Source organism: Cryptosporidium sp. chipmunk genotype I, assembly GCF_004936735.1.
Source record: "Cryptosporidium sp. chipmunk genotype I strain 37763 chromosome Unknown contig_19, whole genome shotgun sequence".
Lineage (NCBI taxonomy): Eukaryota > Apicomplexa > Conoidasida > Eucoccidiorida > Cryptosporidiidae > Cryptosporidium > Cryptosporidium sp. chipmunk genotype I.
Window position 1 is genome coordinate 183,351 of NW_027125589.1, and position 27,702 is coordinate 211,052.

At 29.6% G+C, this 27,702-nt stretch overlaps 7 protein-coding genes across 7 annotated transcripts; 4 read left to right on the forward strand and 3 right to left on the reverse strand.

Annotated features, from left to right (window-relative positions):
- Positions 1-1,445: 1,445 nt before the first annotated feature.
- On the forward strand, positions 1,446-14,765 carry ELE39_001716 (polyketide synthase; the record flags this gene model as incomplete). The annotated part of the gene is made up of 2 exons (XM_067344755.1): positions 1,446-11,198; positions 11,271-14,765. Coding segments are annotated over 2 exons (13,248 nt in total), but the record flags the coding sequence as incomplete, so codon positions are not given.
- Positions 14,766-14,905: 140 nt separating this feature from the next.
- Positions 14,906-16,957, forward strand: ELE39_001717 (Xaa-Pro aminopeptidase 1; the record flags this gene model as incomplete). Its single annotated transcript, XM_067344756.1, has 1 exon — positions 14,906-16,957. One exon carries the CDS (start codon positions 14,906-14,908, stop codon positions 16,955-16,957), a length of 2,052 nt encoding a protein of 683 aa, XP_067201932.1.
- Positions 16,958-16,971: 14 nt separating this feature from the next.
- On the reverse strand, positions 16,972-18,810 carry ELE39_001718 (uncharacterized protein; the record flags this gene model as incomplete). Its single annotated transcript, XM_067344757.1, has 1 exon — positions 16,972-18,810. One exon carries the CDS (start codon positions 18,808-18,810, stop codon positions 16,972-16,974), a length of 1,839 nt encoding a protein of 612 aa, XP_067201933.1.
- A 346-nt stretch (positions 18,811-19,156) lies between these two features.
- ELE39_001719 (Vps52 Sac2 family) lies at positions 19,157-21,193 on the forward strand (the record flags this gene model as incomplete). The annotated part of the gene is made up of 1 exon (XM_067344758.1): positions 19,157-21,193. The coding sequence occupies one exon, from the start codon at positions 19,157-19,159 to the stop codon at positions 21,191-21,193; it is 2,037 nt and encodes a 678-aa protein (XP_067201934.1).
- A 260-nt stretch (positions 21,194-21,453) lies between these two features.
- On the reverse strand, positions 21,454-22,253 carry ELE39_001720 (TPR repeat; the record flags this gene model as incomplete). The annotated part of the gene is made up of 3 exons (XM_067344759.1): positions 21,454-21,636; positions 21,687-22,094; positions 22,143-22,253. The coding sequence occupies 3 exons, from the start codon at positions 22,251-22,253 to the stop codon at positions 21,454-21,456; spliced, it is 702 nt and encodes a 233-aa protein (XP_067201935.1).
- A 616-nt stretch (positions 22,254-22,869) lies between these two features.
- ELE39_001721 (AP2 domain-containing) lies at positions 22,870-23,943 on the forward strand (the record flags this gene model as incomplete). Its single annotated transcript, XM_067344760.1, has 1 exon — positions 22,870-23,943. One exon carries the CDS (start codon positions 22,870-22,872, stop codon positions 23,941-23,943), a length of 1,074 nt encoding a protein of 357 aa, XP_067201936.1.
- Positions 23,944-23,946: 3 nt separating this feature from the next.
- On the reverse strand, positions 23,947-26,994 carry ELE39_001722 (RAD1; the record flags this gene model as incomplete). Its single annotated transcript, XM_067344761.1, has 3 exons — positions 23,947-24,882; positions 24,928-25,094; positions 25,137-26,994. The coding sequence occupies 3 exons, from the start codon at positions 26,992-26,994 to the stop codon at positions 23,947-23,949; spliced, it is 2,961 nt and encodes a 986-aa protein (XP_067201937.1).
- Between the last annotated feature and the right edge of the window lie 708 nt (positions 26,995-27,702).

Sequence of the window (27,702 nt, forward strand, 5' to 3'; positions counted from 1 at the left end):
AATTATCAGCTGAATCTATTTTTTTTATTCATCCAAGTATATTTATTTTAATGGTATACTCATCCATAGAAATTATGAGTAAAAAGACTCATCTAACAATAATGGCGATCGAAAAACTTTCAAATATAATTATCTCTGATGTTTTTGATATCGAGAAAATATATTGTAACTCAAGATACACATTAGAATTGGTATGTAGAGTGAATGAAGAAAAAAATGTTAACATAAACTTGTGGTTAGTAGATGATTATGGTATACAGCCAACAGAATTATTCATAAAATGTGATATCATTTTTAAAGAAAACAAAAATAATATAATCAATTCTCCAAATAGATTAATTTGGAACACTACTTGGAGAGAAATCAAATATAATTTTATTTCTCAACAAAAACCACTAAATAAATTACTAATTAACTTCAATAATAATACTATAATTCCAAGAACAGAATTAATGGTTAATGATATACTGGTAAATTATTTACAATTTTTACAAGATAATTTGGATTTTAAAGACATAAAAAACATAATTTTTGATATTTGTATTCCAATCACAATTAATTCACAAATGAAAGAAATAGACCAAAGTTATTTTGTTACATCCGAAAATTTGGAAATACATTTTATTCAAGCATTAAAAAAAATAATAATTGAAAACAGAAGTGACTCAATAAATATTTTTGTCTTAGTTAATAATACTGTTGTAACTGGAGAAAATGATGTAATTAATATGAATATGGCTTGGGTATGGGGATTTATGAGATCTTTAAGAATAGAATTAAGTTCTAAACTAAAAATTTTACTGATTGATGTTGATATTAACCAATTTGATGAGAAAAATCATCGCATTAATATCGAACAATTAAACCAAATAACAAATATCATATCAAGTGTAAATAATTTGCATGAAGACGGAGAATTTGAATTTGCAATTAGGAAAAATAAAATATTCGTCCCTAGGTTAACACAATACGAGTTTAGAAATGGTATTCAGGAACAGTATCAAACTGACATGGAAATTTGTAATATTATTACCGGTGGTTTAGGTGGAATTGGATTGGCCATTACTGAGTGGTTAATAGAAGTTATTGGAATGAAAAATATACTATTATTAAGTAGAAATCCACATGCATCAACAAAAAAATCTAAAAAATGGAAACGATTAAGCGAAAAAACCAAAAAAATAATAATGATTGAGAAGTGCGATATTTCAAATGAATCTGAAATCCTAGCTATAATTGAAAAATATAGTAAAATATATAAAAAAATTGGTATAATGCACATCGCTGGTTCTCTAATTGATTCAAATATTTATAATTTAACTGGTGATATTATTTCTCATGTAAACTTGCCCAAAATTAAAGGAATTATTAATTTACATAATGCAACTTTAAACAAAAATTGTGAATATTTCATCGCATTTTCTTCCATAACTTCACTTATAGGCAATATTGGTCAATCTGCATATGCTGCTGCAAACTCAGTGTTAGATTCAATTATTGAGTTTAGAAGAAAATTAGGTATACCTGGAAATAGTTTACAATGGGGTGCTTGGGCTGAACAAGGAATGGCAGCGGAGAATGAATTACTACATAAAAATTTAATAAATGTCGGGCTTTCACTGATAAATAATAATATTGCATTTGAAATTATTAAATACATAATCTTCGGTTCAAAAAAACTCCCTTCAGTTCTAGCAATTCAACCTGCAAACTGGGATAAGTTTATAAATAAAACAGGTATTAAGTATGGAATTCTCAAAGAAATTACAAACGGAATAATTGAAGAAAAAAGTACCATTCTTAATTCAATATCTGCCGAAAATAGAATAGATTTTATTTCAAATAAAATTATTTCAATTTGTGGCGAAATTCTTGGAATTGAAATTGATCTGAACTCTGAGCAGTCCTTAATGGACTTTGGTGTTGACTCTATTATGGCAATTGAAATTAGGAATTCTTTATGTGATAATTTTGGAGTACCCCTTCCACATACTATATTATTTGATTATCCCACAGTTTCCAGCCTTGCAACTTATATTAATCAAAAATCTATTTTGAATTGTAAAATAGAAAAAAATCAAGAACAAACGAATTCAAATAAAAATTTATTTGACTGTAATATTGCCATAATAGGAGCAGCTTGTCGTTTACCAAAAAATATTACAAATTTGAGTGAACTTTGGGAACTATTAATAGATTCTAAATGCAGTGTGGGAAAAATACCTTATAACAGATGGGACAGTGGATTATTTTTCTCTGAGCAGATTAATTCTGGAAAAATGTATACTGAATCTGCAAGTTTTATTAATGGAATAGAATTTTTCGATAATTCAGAATTTAAAATATCTTCGAGTGAAGTCAATTACATTGATCCTCAACAAAGAATCATTATGGAAACAACATTATTAGCTATAAAAAGCTCAAATTTCAAATTAGAAACATTGTCAAATTCGTATACAGGTGTTTTTATTGGTTGTTCTTCAGGTGATTGGACAATTTTGACTAATACAGCATCAATTCCCCCCGGACCTTACACAGGCACGGGGATATCTCCATCAATCATATCGAACAGAATATCTTATATATTCGGATTTCAAGGACCTTCTTTTACGATAGATTCTGCTTGTTCGTCTTCTCTCGTGGCCATAGACTCCGCATACGACAAATTTAAAAGTAATAACATTCAATTTGCTATAGTAGGAGGAGTAAACCTTCTCCTCTCTCCTCAACCATTTTTGGCATGCTGCGCCGCGAATATGCTTTCTTTTGATGGTGTCTGTAGAACCTTTGATGAAAAAGCAAATGGATATGGAAGAGGAGAAGGATCTATTTCATTATTGTTAACGCACTTATCTAAAGCAAAGGAAAATAATGAAAAAATACTTGGTGTAATCAAATCCTCATCTGTTAATCAAGATGGAAAAAGTGCTACTATCACTGCTCCTAATGGCCCTTCTCAACGATTTGTGATAAGAAATGCGATAGAAAAGGCTAATTTATTTCCTTCAAAGATAACTTATATTGAAACACATGGAACTGGAACCAAATTAGGTGATCCAATAGAATTCAATGCTATAAGATCTGTTTTTAATTTGGAAGATAATATATTTGATAATAATATATGTTTATTGAGATATTCACCACTATATTTAGGTGCAATAAAGGCTAACATTGGGCATTTAGAAGGTGCTGCTGGAATTGCAGGATTAATTAAGTTGCTTTTAGTTTTGAACTACAAGGTTGCCGTTCCAATTCCAAATCTTAAAAAAATTAATCCATTGATTGAATTAAATGATTTCAATGCAGTTTTACCTATGGATAAAGAGCCAGTAAATATTAAAAGTGACTCAAACGTTATTTATGGAGGAATTTCATCTTTTGGCTTTGGAGGAACAAATGCTCATGTAATAATTGAGTGTAATTCAGATAATATAGTGGAAAACAGTAAGTTTTTCCATTCAGAAAATTTATTTTTAAGACGTAAAAATTACTCTTGGTCAGATACTAAACATCCTTTAATTAATGAAAAAATATTGGAAAAGGTTGATAACAAAGATTTACAACTAGATGGAATTAGATTATTCAGAAATATTAATAAAAAAACATTCAATTCCGTAAAATTTGCATTGAATATCAATAATGATATTAAGAATATCCTTTCTGATCACGTAATTGGCAACAAAATAATATGGCCTGCTGCTGCATATATTGAAATGATTTTAGCAGTCGCAAAACATGTATATATTTGTAATAACGAACAAATTTCATTTTCAAAAAGAATTTTAAAAACTAATCTAAGAAATTTATTATTTGAACAACCATTAATATTAGAAGAAAATACAGAAAATAGATTAGTTTGTGATCTCGACTTAAAAGTTAATAGAATAAAAATATATTCTGATTTAACAGGTGAAAATAATAGTGAATTGATTCATGTATCAGCTGAAATGGGAGATACAAATCAAATAGAAATTATAAACGAAGGATATTTACTAAATAATCTAGAGACACTAATAAAAAAGGAATTGGATATTTCATTAATTTACGATAAATTAAAGGAGTTGGGAATTCAATATGGTAATAAATTCAAGACAATAGAAAAAGCTTGGAAACTAAAATCAGAAAATGAGGCTTTAGCAAAAATCAAATTAAACAGTGATGAATGTATCACTAAATCAGATGATTTAAATATCCAAGAGCCTATTCTTTCATTAACAGAGTTAGGGTTTGGAATTCACCCAGCTTTATTAGATGGAGCGTTACAATCATGTTTTATTTGCATTAGTGACCTAGAAAGTAATTTAGAAAAAGTGATTTGGGTTCCATTTTCAATATCCGAAGTGGAATTTTATAATACTCAAGAACCAATATTAGAAGCATGGGTACATTGCAAGGTATCACCCACAAATAACAAAAATGAAGTTATTTCAGATATAAAAATATATTCAATGAATAAAGATTTATTATTAAATATCAAAAATATTAAGTACAGAAGTACTATTGATATAAACAATAAAATGATTAAACATTCAAAACAAAATAACATAGAAAATATCGAAAATTGTTGGGGATTAAGCTGGAAAAAAATAGATAACATTTTAAATAAAGTTGAAAATAGAAAATGGATGGTATATTTGGGTGATAAAATTGAGAAAAAGAACAGCCTAAATAATAATTCATTTATATATTATTCTAACAAAAATAGCATTTTAGAAGAGTTAATTGATTATTCTGGTGAAGTGAACATAGCATACGTAATAAATTCTGGAAACAACGATAAATTACATAACTATAGCATTGAAGTAATAAATTGGCTCGAAAATTTATATAATGTTAACTCCAAAATTTCTCGCTCTTCTTTCATTCTATTTATAACAGAAAACACAATTCCTTATGATAATAATAATTATAAATTCATTGGTTCTGATATTTGGGGTCTTGTGAGATCAGCCAGATATGAACTTAATAAATATTCTCTTAACTTGCTTGATTTAGACTGCAGGATAAAAGATTTAAATGAAGAAAATTTATTCAAAATTTTTTCATGTGTTTTAAGTTCCAACGAGTCAGAATTTGTTTTTAGGAATGGAGAACTATCATCTCCTCGTTTATCAAAAATTCCAATCCCGATAAATGGACCTTATAATATTAGGTTAACTGAAAGGGGTGCATTGACAAATTTATTGACAGAAATTCAATCTAACATTCCGTATATAAATTCAGAGAAAAAATTAAATTTAATCGACTGCTTTGACAATTTGGATAATTATTCTTTAATAAAAAGTAAGCCAATTCTGAAAGATAACGAGGTATTACTGAGAGTATGTTCTGTAGGATTAAACTTCAGAGATGTATTGAATGTTATGGATTTGTATCCAGGAGACCCTGGCCCCCCTTGTTCTGACTGTTCAGGAATAGTAGTTTCAGTAGGTAAAGATGTAAAACATTTAAAATGTGGCGATGAAGTATATGCAATGGTTCCTGGCTGCTTAAATACATTCATAGTTGCAATTGGTGACACTTGTTGTTTAATGCCAAATAATTGTGACTTTTCTTTGGCTTCATCAATTCCAACTATTTATTCCACTGTTGACATTTGTTTGAGAAAAATTTGCAACATTAAGAAAGGCGATCGTGTATTAATTCATGCGGCTTCAGGAGGAGTTGGATTGGTAGCAGTAAATTACTGTAATTCTGTTGGTGCTGAAGTATTTGCAACAGTTGGAAATAACAAAAAAGAAAAATATTTGAGACATTTGGGAGTAAAGAATATTTCAACCAGTAGAAATCCAAAATTGTTTAAATTGGAAATGGAACATTTATTAGAAAGAGAAAAGTTGGATGTTGTGATAAATTGTTTATCTGGAAAATACATTGAATATAGTTTGGAGCTACTTTCAAATAATGGTATCTTTATTGAACTAGGCAAGATCAATATTTTGTCAAAGGAGGATGTATCTTTATTAAGGCCAGGAATTAAATACGAAATTGTAGCTCTTGACGATTTAATAATAAATGATCCCGCATGGTTCGGAACTGTTCTAACTGATATTAAGACAAGAATTGAAGAATGTAAAGAATCTGTTGTTCCTTTAATAGAATTCTCGATAGAAAATTCTAAAGAAGAGTCGAATGATTTAATTAATCAATCTGGATGTATTTCAGGATTTAGATTTATGCAAAGGGCAAATCATATTGGTAAAGTAATAATAAAAAACCCAACTCTTGATGATTCTTTAAGTAATAAAAATGGGATAGTAATAGTAATAGGAGGGAGTGGATCACTAGGAAGATTTACAACAAAATGGCTTTATTTTAATGGATTAAAAAATATAATTCTATTGTCTAGGAATTCAATTAATAGTATTTCAAATTTACCTGGCGTTAAACACATTAAATGCGACATTTCAAATATTAATTCTACTATTTCAGCTATAAATGTTATAATTAAAAATTCAGAGGATAGACCAATTATAGGTATAATTCATACTGCAGGAGTATTAGACGATAGAAAATTATTTGAACATTCAAAAGAGTCATTTGAATATGTATATAGTCCTAAAGTTCAAGGTTTATGGAATATTCATCAAATAACCCAGTATCTTTCTATTGAATTGGAATTTTTAATTGCATATTCTTCAATTGCAAGCTTATTAGGGAATATGGGTCAAGCAAATTATTCTGCAGCAAACTCCTTTATAGATTCTTTTATGAGTTATAGATCAAGTCTTGGAATTAATAGTTTTAGCATTCAGTGGGGGCCTTGGGTCGGAGAAGGAATGGCATCAAATAATTTAAGTTTGAAATTCGAGTCTACAGGATTAATTGGTGTGGACAAATTTACTGCGATGCAAGTTTTAAATACGGTAATAAAATCGGGTAAAAAATCAATTCCAAATGTGATCTGTGTAGTAGATGCTGATTGGGTGAAATTAATTTCAAATATTCCTTCTAAGACTTCTAATATGTTTACAGATATAATAAATAAAAATGTTGCAAAGGAAAAAAATGATAAATCAAAAATTATGGAAATATTGGAAAAAAAGAGTTCAATTGAAATGGAGGATTATATAATTAATTTACTGAGGGATATTATAAAAACAGTTGTAAATGATGATATAGACATTAACGATTCCAAATTATTAGATAAGCCACTTCATGAGTTTGGTATAGATTCACTTTCAGCTGTTGAGTTTAGAAATATTTTATCTAAACATACAGGAATATTACTTCCTACAACATTGATGTTCGACTATCCAACAATAATAAATATAAAAGATTACATTGTCAGTGAAATGGAGGGTATTAGAGTTGAAGAGAGATCATACGATGCACTAGTTACGGATATTAAGAAAAATAAAATAGTAGACATTGCTATAATTGGCTTGTCTTGTAAATTGCCTGGATCAACTGAAGATATCGACTCATTTTGGGAGGTGTTAACTAGTGGCATTGATTGTATTTCTAATATACCCGTGTCTAGATGGGATCATAAAAAATATTACAGTTTAAATCCAGAAAATTTTGGTCCATATTATTATGCAAATTATGGTTCTTTCATTGACGATATTGATAAATTTGATGCACAGTATTTTGGAATTTCACCTTCAGAAGCAGCAATTATTGATCCTCAGCAGAGACTTTCTCTTATGCTTGGAGTAAAATCAATTGAGGATGCAAACTTAAATTTGTCTAAATTAAAAGGGACTAAAACTGGTGTCTATGTTGGTTGTGGAAATAGTGATTGGGCAATAATGCAAGGGAATCAAATATCTGAGTCCGAATTTATTTCTCCTTATACTGGTACTAGTGTTGCGCTTTCACTTATTTCAAATAGAATTTCTTATAACTTAGGTTTGAATGGACCTTCTATGACAGTTGATACCGCATGTTCGTCATCCCTTGTTGCCCTTGATATAGCTGTGCAAAATCTTAGATGGAAAAAATGCAATATTTCCATTGTTATTGGAGTGAATTTACTACTTTCTCCGCAGGCATATATTGTATTTTCGAAATCAAAGATGCTATCAATAACGGGAAGCTGTAAAGCTTTTGATAAAGATGCTGATGGATATGTAAGAGGGGAGGGATGTTGTTCTTTGGTACTTTGTAGATTTCATGAAACAGAAAATTTAGATTTTGATAAAAGAACTTTGAAATTTGAGTCCGACGCCAATATCTATGGTTTTATAAAAGGTTCTGCAGTAAATCAAGATGGAAGAAGTGCTTCTTTGACTGCTCCAAATGGTCCTGCGCAACAAAAAGTAATAAAATCTGCTATTGAAGATTCATCAATAAAGTTAGATGAAATTTCAATTGTTGAAGCACATGGAACAGGAACTCAATTGGGCGACCCTATTGAGTTTGGAGCAATAAAAAATGTTTTCGGCTCCAGAAATAGGGATCCAATATATATTACAGCGTTAAAAACAAATATTGGACATTTAGAAGGAGCATCAGGAATTGCAGGAGTTATAAAGATGGTATTAATGCTAAATTATTCAATTATTCCAAAAAATCTTCATTTTAAAATATTAAATCCATTGATTGATAGTTCTAATTTTAATGTAATTATTCCAAATCAGAATTTAACCGTTTCAGCTTGTCTAGGAGGAGTTTCATCATTTGGATTTGGTGGAACAAATGCTCACGTAATAATTGAAAAAAATATTAAAAAACTTCCATTAGCAAATCAAAGCTATTCAGAAATTGGTAAAACTAATAAAGAAGTTTCGAAAGGGATAATATTTATATTTACTGGACAAGGAAGTCAGTTTGAGAATATGGGGCAGGAGCTTTTTGAAAATGAACCTATATTTAGAAAAACAATATTAGAATGCGCAAAGTATGCTGACGAGTATTTACCAGAGTCATTAATTGAAATTTTATACCCAGGAGTTTCGACACCAAAAACAAAAGCTGGATCGAAAGATTCAGGTTTTTATGATATAAATGATATCCAATATTCGCAGGTTGCAATTTTTTCACTTGAGTATTCTCTTGCAAAATTATTGGAAAGTAGGGGAATAACTCCAGATTTAGTAATTGGCCATTCCTTAGGAGAATATTGTGCTGCGGTTATTGTAGGTGCAATTGAACTAAATCAAGCATTAAAAATGATAATAAATAGATCAAAAATAATGGGGAAATCGAATATTAGTGATGGAGGAATGCTTGCGTTGAGAAAGTCTGCGAACAGTATCTTGGAGGTGCTCAAAGAATTCGATGAGAATAGTGTATCATTAGCTGCAATTAATGGACCAAATAGTGTTGTTATTTCCGGAAGAAAATATGCATTAGAATCAATATTGCAAAAATTAGGTGGTGGTGGGAAGTTTCTTAATATCGAAAATGCATTTCACTCATCACTAATGCAAGATGTATCGAATAATTACAAAGATTTCATTGAAGAAGAAATAATGTTTGGTAATGGAAATATGACTAAAATAAAGTTTGTTTCCACATTGAAAGGCAGACTAATAAATTGCTCTGAATTGTTGAGTTCTAATTATTGGTCTGATCATATAGTTTGTCCCGTATTGTTTTATGACGCAATAAATCATGCGCTAAACGAATTGGATTGTAAAATATTACTCGAGATTGGACCTCAACCAATACTTACAAAATTATCTATACAATGTATTCCAAAAGAACTTAGAACAAAAATTAAGAGCTTTTGTACAATGCTTGGAAAGCCTTGTACGGAAGTTGAACATTTTGAGCTAGTTGTTAATCAAATTAATCAAATTATTTGCCCGTACTTAAATAACACTAAAGTAAATTCTAAAGTAGACAATAAAAATATTTTCAATAATTTGAGACGTTTTCCATGGACAAACATCAATTTACATCCTTTTCTTAAATTTGAAACTGATAGAAAAGTTTCGTTACAAAATTTGAACAAAATATTTGAAATCTCAAAGGAGGGACTAATAATTGAGTTATTTAATGGAGGAGTTAGGGAAATTTTTAAGGATGAAATATTTAACTCAATGAAAATGGGTAGATATGATCATTGTCAAATTATTTTGGAAAATCTTACTTTCAATAAGATTCAAGGTAGTCAACACTTCTGGCTTGAAGTTGAGAAGAAGGATATTAATGGTTTCAAAGTAAACATTTTCTCACAAAATGATCTGATTTGTAGTTCAAATACAAAAATATTATTTATAGAAGATGCAGGTGTAGTGTTTCAAGATATTAATGTTGAAAATTCGGTTGTTTCCATTGAAAAGTTCATTTCTTTTGATTTAAAAGAGAATATATCATTCCAGAAAATCATGAATTCGATAGAAGAATTAGCTATTATATTAAAATCAGAAGTATCTTATATAGAAAATGTTCAGAAAAACGCTATTTGTTTAATTCTCACTACAGGTGACTATTTCAAATCATTATCAAAATCATTTACTGGTTATAGCATCCATCCATTTTTATTACAGTTATTATTTGATTTTATTAAACTTTACAATATCGAGGAAGTAATTCATGGGAATAGTGATATTAATTTTCATGAAACAGTAATCAGTGAACTTTTGGATTCTTCTATTTCTCAAAAGTATCTAATTTTCGAAGTTAACAATCATTCTGCAATGATCAAAGATAACTTTGGGAAACTATTTTTCAAAACTGATTATTCATTAGCTTATTCAAATTCCAAGAATATTGGGAGTGTTGAATACGAAATCGAGCAATTTTCTATTTTTAATAATTTAGATAATTTAATTTGGAATACAGAGAATCAACAAATATTTGAGACTGAAGTGGATATAGACGAAATTGAAGTACATAATTATAAATCTAGGGGAACTTTAATTGTCGGATCTAACGATTTAGAACATAATCTTGATAGCGAAGAAAGCGTCTATTCAAATATTAGATCGGAATTTGAATTAATTAGAAATATAAAGCTCAGAAATTGGGAAAAGATTATTTTTATAATCGACGAGTTCAATGTAAGCGAGATTGAGTTGATGCATTATGCAGTTATTTTATGTAAAGAATGTGCATTGGATTCTAATGTATGGTTTATTAAAATTAATCAATTGATTGAGAATTCTTCAGAGTCATATAATAAAGGAGGAGGTATTTTGGGTTTATGTAAATCCACAAGAATTGAGTTAAGAAAAATAATTAATTACATGGTAATTGAGAGATTTGAAGACTTAAGTACGAATGCTTTATTAATTTGCAATTTAGTTAGTTTTTTATCAAAAAATATATTAATTCCTGAAGATATTTTTGTAAATTTGTATAAAAAAAAAATTCAGGTTTATACAAAAGTTATAAAACCACAATATTCAATTCAAATGAAAAACGATAATTTAAATAAAGATAATGAGTTAATCAATGGAATAATATTAATTAGTGGAGGAACTGGCGCACTTGGACTGATTATTACAGAATGGTTAATTAAACACAAAAATGTGAGCAATATTATATTACTATCCAGGTCAGGGTTACCTTCCAAACGGTGTAAATCTATATGGGAGAGGATATTAGTTCTAAATTCTAATGTTCAAATTATTAAGTGTGACGTTGCGAATTATAGTTCAGTATTGTCGACATTAAAAGATATCATCTCTCAAGCGGTCGAATCAAACTCGAGAATTGTTGGATTAATTCATGCATCAGGAGTTTTGAGTGATTCATTAATAAAAAATCATTCAATACAGAGTTTGGAGAATGTTTTTGGGCCTAAAGTTTTTGGAGCAATTAATTTACATAATGCAATAAAAAATATTCTTCCATACAAGTTAAAATTCTTTATCGGTTTTTCCTCAATTTCTTCCTTATTTGGAGGTTTTGGACAATATAGCTATTCTTCAGCGAATTCATATCTAGATTCATTGATTAATTATCGAAGAAAGTTGAGAGAATCTAGTATTTTAGATCTTAGCATACAATGGGGACCATGGGCAGAACAAGGAATGGCAGCTGATTTATTCCAACATCATTCATCATCAGGTATAAGGCCAATTTATAACTCAGAAGGATTAAAGTGTTTATCAGCGATTTTCGATATAATTGAAGGCGGAAATACAGAACTCATTCTACCTTCTGAAATTGCAATAGCAAATATTAATTGGAATGAGTTCTTAACTATTTTTGAAAATAGGGTACCATTTATTTTTAGTGAAATCAACAACAAATTGTTAAACAATGCATCAAAACTTGAATGCAATTCAAAAATTATTAAGGATAAATTTGAGGGAATTACTAACATTCGGAAACATATAGAAGAAATTTTACTAATTATTGCATATGAAATATTTGGGATGGAGCAAGACAACTATGATTTAACAGAAATTGATTCTTTAATGGCAGTTGAGTTTAGAAATTCAATATTTAAAAATTTTGGAATAAAATTACCAATATCTTTGATGCTTGATAACCCGACTTTAGATGAAGTTATTTCATATTTAGAAGGAGAGGTTAGAAGGGAGTTATTTGGGTATAACACCGAAGAATTAGTTTCTTCAAAGTCGAGGAGATGGGAGGAAATTAGTCAAGATATAAATTTAAACGGGGAAATTTCTTTACAATCAAATTCTTCTGATGTAGTTCGTGGCTTTAGATTACCATCTGGAGAAAAAAACAAATTGCGTGAGGTATTTTTGACTGGAGGAACTGGGTTTATGGGAAGTTGTATGATTGAAAACCTTGTAAAATTGAATGACGATATTAAGATATGGTGCTTGGTGAGATGTTCTGACAGAAATAATGGTAAAGAAAAGTTATTGGATGCACTTAATAAATATTCAATTCAGGATGCGGAATTAATTATAGAAAATAATATTAAAATTGTTGTAGGAGACACCTCAATCCCATCATTTGGTATAAGCAAAGCAGAATATAAAGAGATAGTAAATTCAATTGACTCTATTATTCATATTGGTGCTGTCGTAAACTTTTCATCTTCTTATTCAAATATTAAAGGTGTTAATGTGTTAAGCCTTATAGAGTTACTAAAACTTTCTTCTGCTCCTGATTATTGTGGAAAAAATTGTACTAAAAAAGAAAAATGTAATTCTTGCATTATTCCAATACATCATGTATCAACTTTAGGAGTTTTTTATGATCATATTGAAAACCCTCCAGTAGGACCTTATTTATCTGGTTTGGAAAATACTGAATTTATGGAAAGAATTTACTTTTTGGATGATGGAAGGAGAATATTTTACGAGGATGATCCAGTAATTACAAATGACAATGAAGGAGTTCATCACAAATCACTTTTATTGGGTTATTCACAATCCAAGTGGGCAGCAGAAAGAATTCTTAGGTCAGCACGAGAAAGAGGGTTCCCAATAGCTATATATAGACCGGGGAGAATAGGAGGAAATAGCAAAACAGGTGCATCAAATATTTCAGACCTCCCAAATGCATTTGTAAAGGGTTGTATTAAAATGGGGACTTTACCAAAAACAAAAATGGCGATTCATTTAGTTTCGGTTGATTTCTGCTGCCAAGTTTGTTGCTTTGGAATGAATAATCCAACTTTATCAATTAATAATGATTATAATTTAGACTCTGAAGAATGGGCAAATATGGATGATATAAAAACAGCATTACAATTATTAGGCATCGAGTTAGAAATGGTAGAGTTTGAAGATTGGGCAGAGCAACTATTAGATGAAACATCCAAAGATAGAAATCATCCGCTTACTCCGCTACAACACATGTTTGTTAAAGAGAGACCTGCAGACTCAATTATGCCATATTTTGATATGAAAAACACAAATAATCTAATATCTATTTCCGGAAACATTAATCATGTACCTTGCGATTCAAATTATCTACTTACTTGTTTCAGGTATTTACTCGAAAAAGATTGGATTTATTCAATTGAGTCTATTAATAAGAGAGTATTGAATACAGATATTTGTGCAAAAGAATACATTTTTCAATTTACAAATGACGAATTGAAAGTTGGAGATTTAGGAATTACTAACTTTATGATATTTATTTGTGATAAATTATTTATATTGAACATTCAAGAATTTTGTAATAAAATACAGTCTAAATATAACTGTAGATGCTTGGTAGTTACTATTCCAAATTCTAAAGTTGAAAATATTTTAAGTTTATTGTACCAAATTATTCATAAGGCAATTAAAGAGAATATTCCAAATATAAATGAGGTAAATTCGAAAATAATAATAGGAAGCTGGTCAATATCAAGTAGCCTTGCATTGAAAATATTTAAAAACTTAAAAAATGATAAAATGTTGGATTATGATATAAAGCTATTGTTGATTGATCCGGTAGTTCCAGTTAAGATGAATGATAGTAATGACTCAAAAATAGATGAAATTTCATTCAAAGTTTTGAAGAAGTTAGTAAGCTCTTCAAGATTATTGTATAGTTCACTCACAGAGCCGATAGCAGATATATTGACCAATTCTGATTCAATTGCAAATGCATACCACAAAATTACCAGCTACGCGAAAAATGGATCAAAAGCCGAGTTCGAAGAGTTAAAAGACGTACTAGAAAGATTAAGAACTACATTCTTAATAAGCTTAAATATCTCTAAATCTGCGTTAGAAGTTGATGAAAAGGTATATTTTGTTTTGTCACGCTCTTCAATAATCGGTGACGTATTTGAAAAGAATGGATCCTACGCAATTGTGAATGCTCAAAACATTTACAAAATAAATGATTTAGAGCTGTTGCATTTATCTGATGAAAACCATTTCACAATTTTTAATTATTCAAATATCGAAAGCCTAGTGAATGGACTTTCAAAAATTTTTAATTAGGATAGAATGATATTTAGATGAATTTTGATTTCTAATATTTATGCGCAAAAAAAAAATCTAGGCTCCCGCAATGAACATATGGAAAAGAGGAACCTGTTGGTATTAAAGGCTTTTGAGTTAGTGCAAATTACTTACCAATTATGCTAAATATTTCAAGATTAGAAAAATTAGAAAAACTTAGAAATATTATGAGTCAACATGATGTTGACGCATATATCATTAGTTCAAGTGACCCCCATATGTCGGAATATACTCCAGATAAGTACAAGCGAAGAGAATTTATGACAGATTTCTTCGGGTCTCAGGGAACTTGTCTTGTTACAAAATCAAGTGCGCATTTAATTGTTGATGGAAGATATATTGTTGAAGCAAAGAAAACTGCAACTCCTGAGTATCAGGTCCATTTGTTAAAGGGAGGATTTTATGCTGATATTGTAGATATTTTGAAGGAAGAGAATTTTTGTGGTGCATTAGGAGTCGATGTTGAGGTTACTTCTTGGATGTCATTTAAGGCCTTAACTAATTATATTGAATATTCTGGTCTGAATGTAAATACAAACTTCCGAATAAAATTACTAGATTTGAATTTAGTCGATATTATACGGCCACAAGAAGAGATTAAGCCAACTAGAACCGATATTTTTATTCATGAAGTTGAGTATGCTGGAGAGTCATCTAAGTCAAAGGTTAATAAAGTTTTATTGGAGATGAAAAAACAGAATGCAAGGATATTGTTTCTTAGCAGTCTTACTCAAATTTCATGGCTACTAAATTTAAGAGGTTCTGATGTACATTGCACACCTGTATTCCTTGGATATCTTATTGTCGAGATTCTTGATAAGATAGATCAAATAGAAACGAAGGAAATATCATTTAGGCTTAAGGTTTTTGTTAATATCGAATGTATTAAGAGCTGCGAAGAAATGTTGAAAAATGAGTTCCAAGACCAAATTTCAATAATTCAAATTGAAAATATTATGGAAGAACTTCATCATTCATTTAGTGAATTAAATTCAAATCAAACAAGTAAATTGAATAAAATATGGCTGCCTGAGAATTTTTGCAATCTAGCAACAATGGACACATTATTAAAAGTATTTAACCCTCAAGAAAATTATGACAGCTCAAATTATTATAAATATCTAATTGACTACTTTAACTCTTCAAAACTACTAATAACTTCCGAGTCCCCTATCATTATGCTACGTGCAATCAAGAACGAAATCGAATTAAAGGGAATGCGTGATTGCCATATTTACGATGGTTTAGCACTTACTAAATTCTTATATTATCTATACAAGTCTGGAAGAGAGGGGACTCTATTTGATGGTAAAGTATCTGAGTGGGATCTTTCTCAAAAATTACTTGAATTTAGAAAACAACAACCAAAATTTGTTTACCCAAGTTTCGATACAATTTCTTCTATAGGAGAAAACGGTGCAGTAATTCATTATCGCCCTGAAAAGGAGAATTCTTCAATAATTAAGCCTGATCTCTACCTTTGTGATTCAGGCGGCCAGTACTATACTGGTACAACAGATGTAACAAGAACCTTGTTTTTGTTTGGAAATGGAGAAGAAAGGCCAACAATTGAGCAAATTGAGACATTCACTCGAGTATTGATAGGTTTTATTCGTTTGCATAAATTGGTATTTCCAGTTGGAACAAATGCTGTTGCAATTGATGTTCTAGCGAGGGCCAGCTTATGGGAGGCCGGATTAGATTATTTACATGGAACTGGACATGGCGTTGGCTCATTTTTATCTGTCCATGAAGAGCCCTGGTCAATTTGTTACAAAGTTGGAAGGGGAGGCGTTTACAACCAAAATTTAGCTGCTGGCGCTGTCGTTTCAATTGAGCCTGGATATTATGAAGAAGGTAAGTATGGAATAAGAATTGAAAACTTAGCTGAGATTGTTGAAGCAGATATTAATAATGGTTACAAAAAGATGAATAGATTTCTAAAGTTCTCACCTCTCACATTTGCACCAATTCAAAGAGAAATGATTGACATTTCAATTCTTTCAGATGAAGAATTGGATTGGTTAAATTGGTATCATTTAAAAACCTTGGAGAATCTAGAACCACTGGTAGATGATGACCCCGAGTTTTTGAAATGGCTAGTTCAAGTTTGTTCACCAATAAATAGAGATATTTCCAAAGTTAATTTTCCGAGAACATTATACCAATAAAAAAATTTAATTATTCATTCTCCAACAAGGATCCCCTCGTTTATTAATTTCTCTCTTAAAGTAATCAATTCTTTATCAAGATTCACTTTATCCTTGGTTAATTGGTCATTAATATCAACATTAATCTCTTCAAAAGATGCAACTGTTGAATTATACGCACTAGAGCGTCTGGATTCGGATCTATTTTTACAAGTTTTAATACTACTACACCTTTGTTCAAGTTCATCTATTTCATTAACAACTGATGTTAACCATTTGATACCACTAAGAACTAATTCTTCTTGTTGGCTTTCATTTATAAAATCAGTTTGTTTTGGATTCATGCGGTTAACACAATTTATCTTAGTATAATCCTTTGTTCGATTATTTATTCTCTTCATTAAAAACAGATCCTGCTTTAATTTCTGATTTTCCTTTTTTAATTTACTATTTTCGCTTCTTAACGATATTAATTCGCTTCTGGATGAAATAATACCTATTTCTGAATGATCTGTTGTTGAGCCATTTAGTAGGGGGAAGCCTACCTGAATAGACGCATTCTTTTTTGTAAACGAACTTTTTAGTTTTTCATCTGATTTAGAACCATTATCAAGGTTAATAACTATTTCTTCTGCAATTTCATAAGCAAGTCTGGGAATAATTGATCGACATATTTCAAATGCAAGCAAAGATGCTCCATTATCATCATTTGAATTCTTATCTTCCATAAAATATTTTATTGCATCGTTTAATTCTTCTCCTATATTAGGCAAAACCATTTCGTCATTGATGTTTTTATAGTGAGTTTCAATTCTATTAATTACAGATTTTGTTAGTTTCAACCCTTCATTTTCCTTCATTACCAAGTGCATTTCTTTAAAAAGAGTGTTTTTTGCTTCAGTAAGAGAAAGTATCTCATCATCTGCAATTCTAAGTTGTTCAGTTTGAAATATTTCTAATTCATTAAATTCTTTTGTAATCCTTTCTAATTCATTTTCAAGGAATAATACCTTTCCTTTCAAAAAATTAGTCGCTTCTAATTCCTTTTCATATTCTTTGAGTTTTGACTCGATAGTTTTTACTTCATTCCTTAAAAAGTGCAATTCTTCTTTATCTTCTTCCATAAGTGACTTGCTTTTTAGAAAAGGAAGTTGTGCATTAAGAGCCATAGAGTTAAGCTTATATTGAGATAAAAGCAATTCATTATTTTTCAATAAAACATTCAAACGTGAAATTTCTTCTTTATAATTTTTGTTCTCTATTAATAGCCCATCTAATTCAGCATGAACTTCTTCTTGGTGTTTACTGGACGCTTCAAGCAAAGACTTGACTTGTAATTGTAATTCCTTATATGAAATTTCACTTTCGTCAGTAGGACTTAAGTTTTTCTGACTTATATTTTTTTTTTGCCCATTCAAATTGATTTTAAATAAAGCAGGTTGCGTATATTCAAGTTCAGTCTCCAAGATTTTTTCATCATTCCCATGATCGCTATTTATTGGTTTTTTTGGTGATATATTTGATTCAATATATTGACTAATTAGACTACTAGGCTTTTGAATATTATGAGTGACATTATTTTCATTGATTTGGCTACTTTCTGTTTTTAAATACTTTTTTGTATCTTCTCTGTGAAAATCTTCATTTAATTCCTCCATATCAGAATAAAATTGTAAATTATCTTCATTGTAAGTAATTAGATCTTCTTCTTTGTCTGTTTCACTATTGGAGTTTTCTTCAGAAAAGTTGAATTCACCAAATCTTGGCGAACAAAATTCCATTCCTTTTTCGTCAGAACTTTCATTTAAATGTTCAAAAAACTTTTCTTCAATATATTCATCATATTCTTCATTGAATTCATCTAGATGGTTCATTTCGATAGTATTATTAATTAATTTATAAATATATATATTTCATTTACAAAGTATTATTTCAATAAAGTCCCAATTGACCTCTTTAAAAGACATGACATCTAAAATGAATATTAATGATTGATCTAAAAACAAGTTCGAAAGGAAAAAAAATGTTAAAAGAATTTCTATTACTCACAATGAACTCTATTTACGTTAGATAATCGTAAATACTTTATAATTGTTATAGTGCAATTTAATTTTCTTATTATAAGGTTAATTCTTTTAAAATTAATTTTAATGGTGTGGGGTAAAAATAAAATTACTTTTCGCGGAAATGGGAAAAACATAATGCAGTATTAATTAAACAATGAGTAATGGAATTGCACTATTAGAATTATCCACCGATTGGTTTTTAAATAGCTATGAATTTTCTAAATCCGATTTAAAACATACAAAATCAATTTGTGACAAAAATTCTATAACAGATTCAACTAAACATATTGGAGAAGATATGTATTATCAACAGTTCAATAGTGAGGTTGTAAAATTTGGAACTAAAGTCGTTGAATTTAATAATAGCAATTCAATGTTTTGCTATTATATTGACTTGGCTCATGATTTTTTTTTATCATTACAGAATAAAATATCAATGCATTCTATTAAAGTAGAGGCTATCAAAGAGAAGTTTATATTGCTACAAAATAGCTTGAAAGCAATGAAATTTTTGCACGAAAAGATTCACAATTTCATTGATAAAACAGTTGTTAGTTATGATTTAATATATGAAATAAGGAACTATAAGCTTGATGGAGATTATTATATTTCTTTAAAATGTTTATTAGACAAATTAAATACTATAAAAAATACAGATATTAGAGGAACAAAAGTTGGAGGGGAACTTTATTTATTATATAGTTCATTATTTAATATTGTTATTAATAGAACGAAATACAATCTAAATTCAATATTTTCTAAAAGTGAATCTATATTCATAATCATGGAAACAGAATATTCAAACTCTAGCACATTTTCTGAATTAATTAAATTGAGTAAAGTCATAAAGTTATTATCTTTAAATACAAACAAACTTAGTTTTTTTAGGGAAAAATACATTGGATTTGCATCAAAGTTGTTTTCACAGGTTGTTAAAGAAGTAGAAGGGCTCTGTGATAATAAATATGAACTAGGTGTTTTGATTACTTCTAAAGATTATGATAAATGTCATTCAGCATTGTTAGAGAGAGAACAAATTCTAAATAGCTTTTATTTGTTGATTGGTGAGTCTATTGACGAATCACTTTTTTTGAGATCGAAAAAGGTGTTAAGAATAGAAGAAATTTTTTTTAAATCACAGAAGATGATATATAAGGTGTTCATATTAATATTAGAATACACCAGACAACTTTTTGATAATTCTTTGAAAGATATTCTTGATAAAATTTTCGGCGATCATTTGATAAAGGTTTTGGAATTTTTTCGACTTACAATATTGAAAACAAACGATACTACCGGATTATCAATATTGTACAACATGATGCTAAAATTTAAACGGCTTTCCGAATCAAAGTTGAAAGTCTTTTTAAATCCCATAACAGATTCAAGCGTATTGTTTGAATATTATAACATGCAAAGTAAAGCAATATACATTTCATTAGAGTCCTCAATTATTTACCACATTTATTCATTATCTTCTCTCTCGAGCCGCGATTTTATTAAATCATGCATTTTAAATAAACCAACACATCTAAATCCTATTACTCGTAGAGTTTCAGAATTGTTAATGATTTTAACAAAGCTTTTGGACGAACCAGATAGTAATAGCGATCAAATAAAGAAACTATTTAGCAGAGTTAAATCGTCTCTAATTAATTGGCTATTGTCATCAAATGAATTTTTGCAAAATGAAAACTACATTGGACCTGAAGAAGGTTGCATATTTATCATTAATAATGTGGATGCGATCATTTCAGTGCTACAAGAGAAAAGCGGAATTTTCTTAGATGATTTTCAGCATTTATTTCGTGAATACACGCAAAAATATATTGAATATCGCTTGAATAATTCATATTCTGGAATAATGCAAGTTATTGATTCAAAATTTTGCTTGAATGAAGTCAATATAGAGTATATTAATGAAATTCTTAAACATTTTAATAAGAGCTGGAAAAAAAACATCGATAGTGAATTGCAAACTACACTAACATCTTTTTCAAACTTTCATACAAGCGAGGAGATATTAAGGCTACTTGGAACTACCACAGCAATGAAGTATTCTCAGTTTATGAATATCGTTAAAAACGAGTACAAAATAAATGGATTATTGGAAAAGAATAAAGTGGATATTGAAGTGATACTGGATTATATTCAAAATTGTCTGTACCCTACTAATACGAGAACCGATTAAGTCAAAGTTATTAGATTTTAACCATTATTTCGATTCGCCCTACTACGGGCGTGTGACAGCGGGCTTGGTCTAGGTGGTCATGACGCTTGCCTTACACGCAAGAGATCACGAGTTCGAGTCTCGTAGCCCGTACTTATTTTTTGATCTAAATAATTCAAGTTAAAACAAACTTATGAGAACTGCATTTTTATGAAGTAATTGGACTAGGAATGTTGTTGATTTTCTAATACAACATTTAACGAGCATCTTATTAAAATTCCCTATTTTATTACATTATTCACTACTCTTGTCGGACAAAGTTTTGAAATAGTATTAGTGAAGTTCTTTCCAACTTTAGAATTAAAAAATAAATCAAAGTAATCCATTAGTGTCTTTATTAAATATTGTTTTGGTTTTCCAACCGATTTTTCATTGGCTTTGGAGTTTTTGAATAGCGCCTCGCTCTATCAGATGTCTGTCATTTTTTTTTTTTCAAGTATTTAATGCAACTTACGATTTTTTTGCTTTTCGAAATGTATTGTTTTTGCTTGAGCAAAGCATTATGCCTGACTTTTTTGAATACAATATTGTCAGGTTCAACTTTCAAGGCAATATCTGCACATTCAACACATTGTTTATATTCGCTCAATTCAAATAGTGCTCTAGATTTATGGTGTAATGCTTTTAAATTATTTGGTTCATATTCAAGAGCTTTATTTGCATAGTGTATGGTGTTCGGATAGTCTTGGAGCTTCAAATATGCAATAGAAAGATTAGAGTCTAATTGCATTTTTAAAACCCTAATTTCTTTTTCTTTCTCTGGCATTTCAGAATAAACATTTTTTGACAAAATGTAACAACATGACCTATATGCTCTAAGCCAATGTTCAATGGCTTTCTCATATTCCTTATTATTGTACTCCTTAAATTTTATGCATGAAAATAATCAAGTACATTTCTGAAAACCTACCTCATTTCCCTTCTCTTTTGCAGATGGAGCCATATTTTCATTGGGTTGAGAATCGGAAGTTTTACTAAAATTTATATCATGGTTAATTCCATCAACTTGCTCATCTATCATATTCATCCTTGTAATATAAATTAACAGAATTTTATAAAATACTCAACATGACAAAAAAAGGCCAGTGCGCGATTAATACTCACAAGACGGCGCTAATGTCAAATTGCTGCACAAAAAAAAAGCATGCATTTTGCGATTTAATTAAAGTATTTCAGTAAATCAGTAAATATATCTCAGCTTTAGTATTACCAATAGTGAATGAGATAATAAGTTACTACATTTTTTTTATTTGTGAGACTTAAGATATTTTATTGCAATTTGCAAGATTCTCAGTATTTTATATCCAGAAAAAAAAAATAATTGCAGTATAGTCTTAAAGCGTAATGTCGTAATTCCTCATCTATTATTGTAGGTACCCAGATTGATACCTATGTATACATGTTTAAGTGATATTGATTGATACAGCATTTTAAAGTTGTATCTGTAGTGAATTTTTTCAATAAAAAAATTATTCTATTGAGACGTTTTCTGGTTAATTATATTATTGAATTTATGTAGAAAAGATCTGAGCAATTATTGGTAGTGGGATTTACTATATTTGTAAATCAATCAAGTATATGATTCCAATATTTTATGTAATAAGCCACTGAATGAAGAGGTTTCATCAGTAAAATCGATGTATAATTCTTACTCTGAATGGAATTCATGCATAAATAACTCTGAAGATTTAGATGGTTATGAAGATATATACAATCCTGGAGTAGGTTCAGTTTTTACTACAAATCAATTTCATGAGCTTACATTACCTGCAAGAACGACAATTGGAGATGAGTATATTTGGGTTGCTCCAGAAGTAGAAGAAGATGGTATCCATTCAACACAGAAATTATTTGAAGGTTTAAATTCTACTCAAGCATGTAATGAATTAGGATATTCTGAGGCTTCCAACTATTGGAATAGTAGCTATAGAGAGTATTTGAGTAATTCTCAAGTACCCAATCAAAAAATATATTCAAATGTAGATCAAGCTTCATTAAATGTAGATGATACATTCTTTATAAGTAATAATTGCGATATAGCATCATCTGATAGCTCATCAGTCTCTCACACATCCACTTTACATGGGGTTTGGGTCGTTCCAAATAGAGATAACGATACTAATTTAGTGTTAAACAAAAGTAAATTCGAACATTCATCATCAGATAATGTTTCTTCATCTGTCGAAACGAGTAATTCAGAAATACGCAGGAGGTTTCATTTTTCACGTCAAAAGTCAGATATGATGGTTGATGGAACAAGGATTAAGAGCAATAGTAGTGACAAATGTAAAAACGATGATGAAATTTCCATGTTAGTTGCTTCTGGGGGGGCTCCTTTGGGAAGGCTTGATGAAATTGGGGGTGTAGAGTGGTATCCAGAAAGACAGTCTTGGAAAGTTGTTGGACACACTGGAATCTCTTGGTGTGTAAGAAGAAAAACATGGCGTGTTTGGTTTATTACATCGGGAGGTACTAGGGCAACCAGATCCTTTAACCCGAAAGAGCATGGAACAGTTGCTGCTGCACTTAAGGTAGCAATCGAATTTCTCGAGCATAAACGTGCAGAGAAGTCACCAACTCAAAAAAATTTGAGGGGTAGAGCACGACGTTCAAATTTATGTTCTAACAGTTTTGTTGATGGTTTTTCGAAATCGAATAGTCTATCATTGAATGAAAGTACTTATAAACATGCTAACAATTTAATTAACTAAAAGTTATTTCAAATTTACATTTTCTGAGTAGTCCTCATGTAATGCTCTAAAAACTGATGTTCCATATGAAATCCCTAAGTGGTATATTAACTTTTCCAATGGTGCATTGATTATTTCTTTAATTGAGCAAAAGTTCGAAGTAAGAACTTTAATATTTTTGGTATTTATCCCAGGTAGATTCCTTAAAAATGTAGTTGCATAATAATTGGATTTAGTAGAATCTGATGATACTTTTCTTTTTTTACGTTTTTCTGTAGATTTTTTATATTTTTCAAGCTTAATATCGTCATTTTCTTTGAGAATTCCAGTATTCAGTGTACTAGCATCTTTCAAATTTGGTTGTTCTCTGTTTTTCTTAATATGGAGAATAATTAATGAGGAGAATGACGAATTGCTACTCCAAATAAATTTGATGTTGGGAAAATGCCTTGCTAGAAGAATTAATCTCAAATAAATGTCGTTAGAGTTGTACTTCATTGGCAAAAAGTTCTGTTGCATTCCTTGATGATTTAATAATTCTGTTGAGCTGTTTAGTTCAATTAATATTACAGGGATCGAGTAATGTTTTGAAATCCATTGCAATTGGGTGAATAGCCTTCCATTAGTAAGTGAGTTGGCTAAGTCAGGTAGTGACTTCCGTTCAATACATACATCACGAGATATTACATAATCGCCTATTTCTAAACTCATGGGGATTATTTTAACTCCTTTGCAAAAAAGCTGATACGGAAGAGACGATCTAAATTCTCTTATATCGACGATTATCTTTTGAATATTATTTTCATCTCTAGATAGATCTTGACATATTGAGGAAAAGTTAAGCTTTGTTAATATTTCACCTTCAGTTATGTCACTTAATGGTACAACTAGAGTTTTTTTGTGCCTTTCAAGGCTTATCCATGAGAGCTCTTCATTTTTTATTGTGTTGAGGAGCTTTTCCTAAAAAAGTATTGCGTATTTAAATGTTTAAGAATTGTAACTTACATGCCTAAATGAATTTTGAATTGTAATCATAATTACTTTAATGCTTAGTCTTATATTTTTTTCAGAAATTGCAGTAAATAGTTCAATTTCTCTTAGCAATGAAATATCCGGATCCAACATTATAATTAGGTGTGGCGAGTGTAGTGAAAGTATGTTCCAGAATTTTCCTAAAATTGATTAGATGTTAAAAAAACAAATGTTCTACTTACCTTGTATATTAGCACTCGGATTAGTAATAATTATTTTTGGATTAATTCTATTGTTTTTGATTATTTGCTCTAAACCGTTATTTCCAGGTATACTCAAATTGGGGATAGAACTAATAGTAGTATTTTTAGAAGAGTAGGAATATTGCAAATCACTAGTATTTTTAATTAGTTTTGAAAGCACAAGTTTAAGTTGATTAAAAGAATGAATTTTTTCGTTTGAGTTAGTTTTAATCGACGCCCCAAAGGAAGATATTATTTTTGAAGTTATGTTCGACGTTGTGGACGCTAAGTCCAATTCGATGTTTTGAAAAGTTTCAATTAATTTCATCGCAGAAAAATTTTGTGGACCATTTAGAACCAAAAATTCGATTTCAGTAGTTGTAAGGCAAAATTCATCAGGAACAATAAGCAGAACTCTATATTCTGGAAGTTGATGAGCAAGGTTATTATTTTCCAATATTTTAGAACATATTTCTATACCTTTTTCGTTAATTTTTGAGCAGTAAGTTTTTTCGGGATCATACTCAATACAATCTGTTTCTTCAAAAATCGTTTCGTTATTGATGTTTTTATCAGAATTTTTTTCAAAAGAATTTAAGTCATAGCTCAATTCAACATTTTTTTTGATTGATTGCTTCTCATATGAATTATTTTCTTTTAATAAAATAGAAATATCATCTTCCGTAAGTTCTTTTCCAATATTTAAAATTAAGTCGATTAATTGAATATAAACTGGGTTCACTTCAAGACAAAGACTAAAAGGACTTTCAGTCCGACTGCTATTAATACTGCTTTCATTTGTTACTCTAAATATTCTAGATCTTGATACCTTATATAAAGTTTCAAATTCTGTAGTTAGCATCCAAGATGAATCGATAAGTTTTGATGATCGAATACATTCCAAACAAAAAAAGAATTCAGATGCATCTAATAAATATAGAAATTCAAGTAAATTTCTTATAGATATAATATCTTTTGTAATTTGTTTGTGTTTAGGCGTCATTTTACACCATAAATCTTGTGTTATTGACTCAATTTTATTTTTTAATTTTTTGGGTGAGTTATATAGCAAGTCAAAAACAGTTACTTCGATATTTGGATTCAATTTCAAAATTTCATGGAGCCCTTTTTCCAATAATATTTTAATACATTTTTGTATAATATAAAAGTATTCAGTTGCCTTTACTGACTTTTCTATTACTTTTATTTCCTGAGAAAGTTTAAACGATTCTTCAACAATAGTATTAGTTCTTGGGTACAAAAATAACTCTGTTGCTCCTAAATATCTCATAGCAATTCCCGGCCCAAAATATCCCTGATTAAGTGTTTCTGGGCGTTGTGAAATTCCTTTAATAAATCCATTTGGATTTTTACTTTTAAATAGTTGCAGGATAAACGCATCATTCCAATTTCTGACATTTAAGCTCTCTGCGTTAAATAGTATAATACCATCTATATGTGAGAAGTCGAGCCTTTCTGATAATAGATCAGTTAATAGGATTCTTGAGGTGACAATATGTATGCCACCCTTGTTATAAAATGCCTTCCTTTTATTTAAATTCATTTCTGAATTAATAATCACAAGTTTATTGGAAAGAAGGTGGTTATTCTTCGTAAGTGCATCAACATTTTTATCAAGTTGCTTTTGATCCATATTATTCACGAACTGTTTAAAGCAATCTACTTCAGGTATCGACAAGTTTAAGATAAAAATAGAATTTCCAGCATTAATTTCTATGTTCTTTAAGTAGTTATATACGATGTTAAACACACCAAGGCCTTTACTTAAGATGATTAGGCAAGACTTATTGCTATCGATGTCATTTAGCATGGACTTTTGAAAAGGTAATAGTCGCATTTTTCCCCATTAATAAATATATTTCAAAACTGTGAGTAAATATTGTAACTATTACTTAACGTAATAAGATTTCTATGAATGTTATTTATTAAAATAATGGCATTAGTAAGAAAAAAATGTAAGTTTATTTCATAATAAAATAAAGATTAATTTAAAAAATCAGCCCACGCAGGGGATTGAACCCTGGATATTTCGCTTACGAAGCGAACGCATTGCCACTATGCTACGGAGGCCAACCAAGTGTACGTACAGCATTAAAAGCCAATTGATAAAAATAAATATTGGTTTCAATGGAGTTTATGTTCATACCTATTAAATTTAGCTCAATAAAATATTTTTTGAAAGCAGCGGGACTGGTAGTAAACGTCGATCTATCGGAAATAACTTATTGGTTTCTAAAAAAAGTTTTTTTCAAATTGAATTACTTATCTCGAGTACCTCAATTTTTGAATAACTTTAATTTGCAGCGACCGGATACTGAGTTTCTCCTGTAGCTCAGCTCGGTTAGAGCGTCGGTCTTATGAGCCGAAGGTCGCGAGTTCGATCCTCGCCGGGAGAATTTTTCTCCTTAATTTTGAAGAAAATTTAAGTGAGCATTAATTTCTTTGTAAATAAATAATGTAACTATAAAAATTAGCGAGAGTATATGCTGACTATAATAGGTGAGAGGTACTATCGGTTATTTTCTTCACCTTCAACTTCATCTTT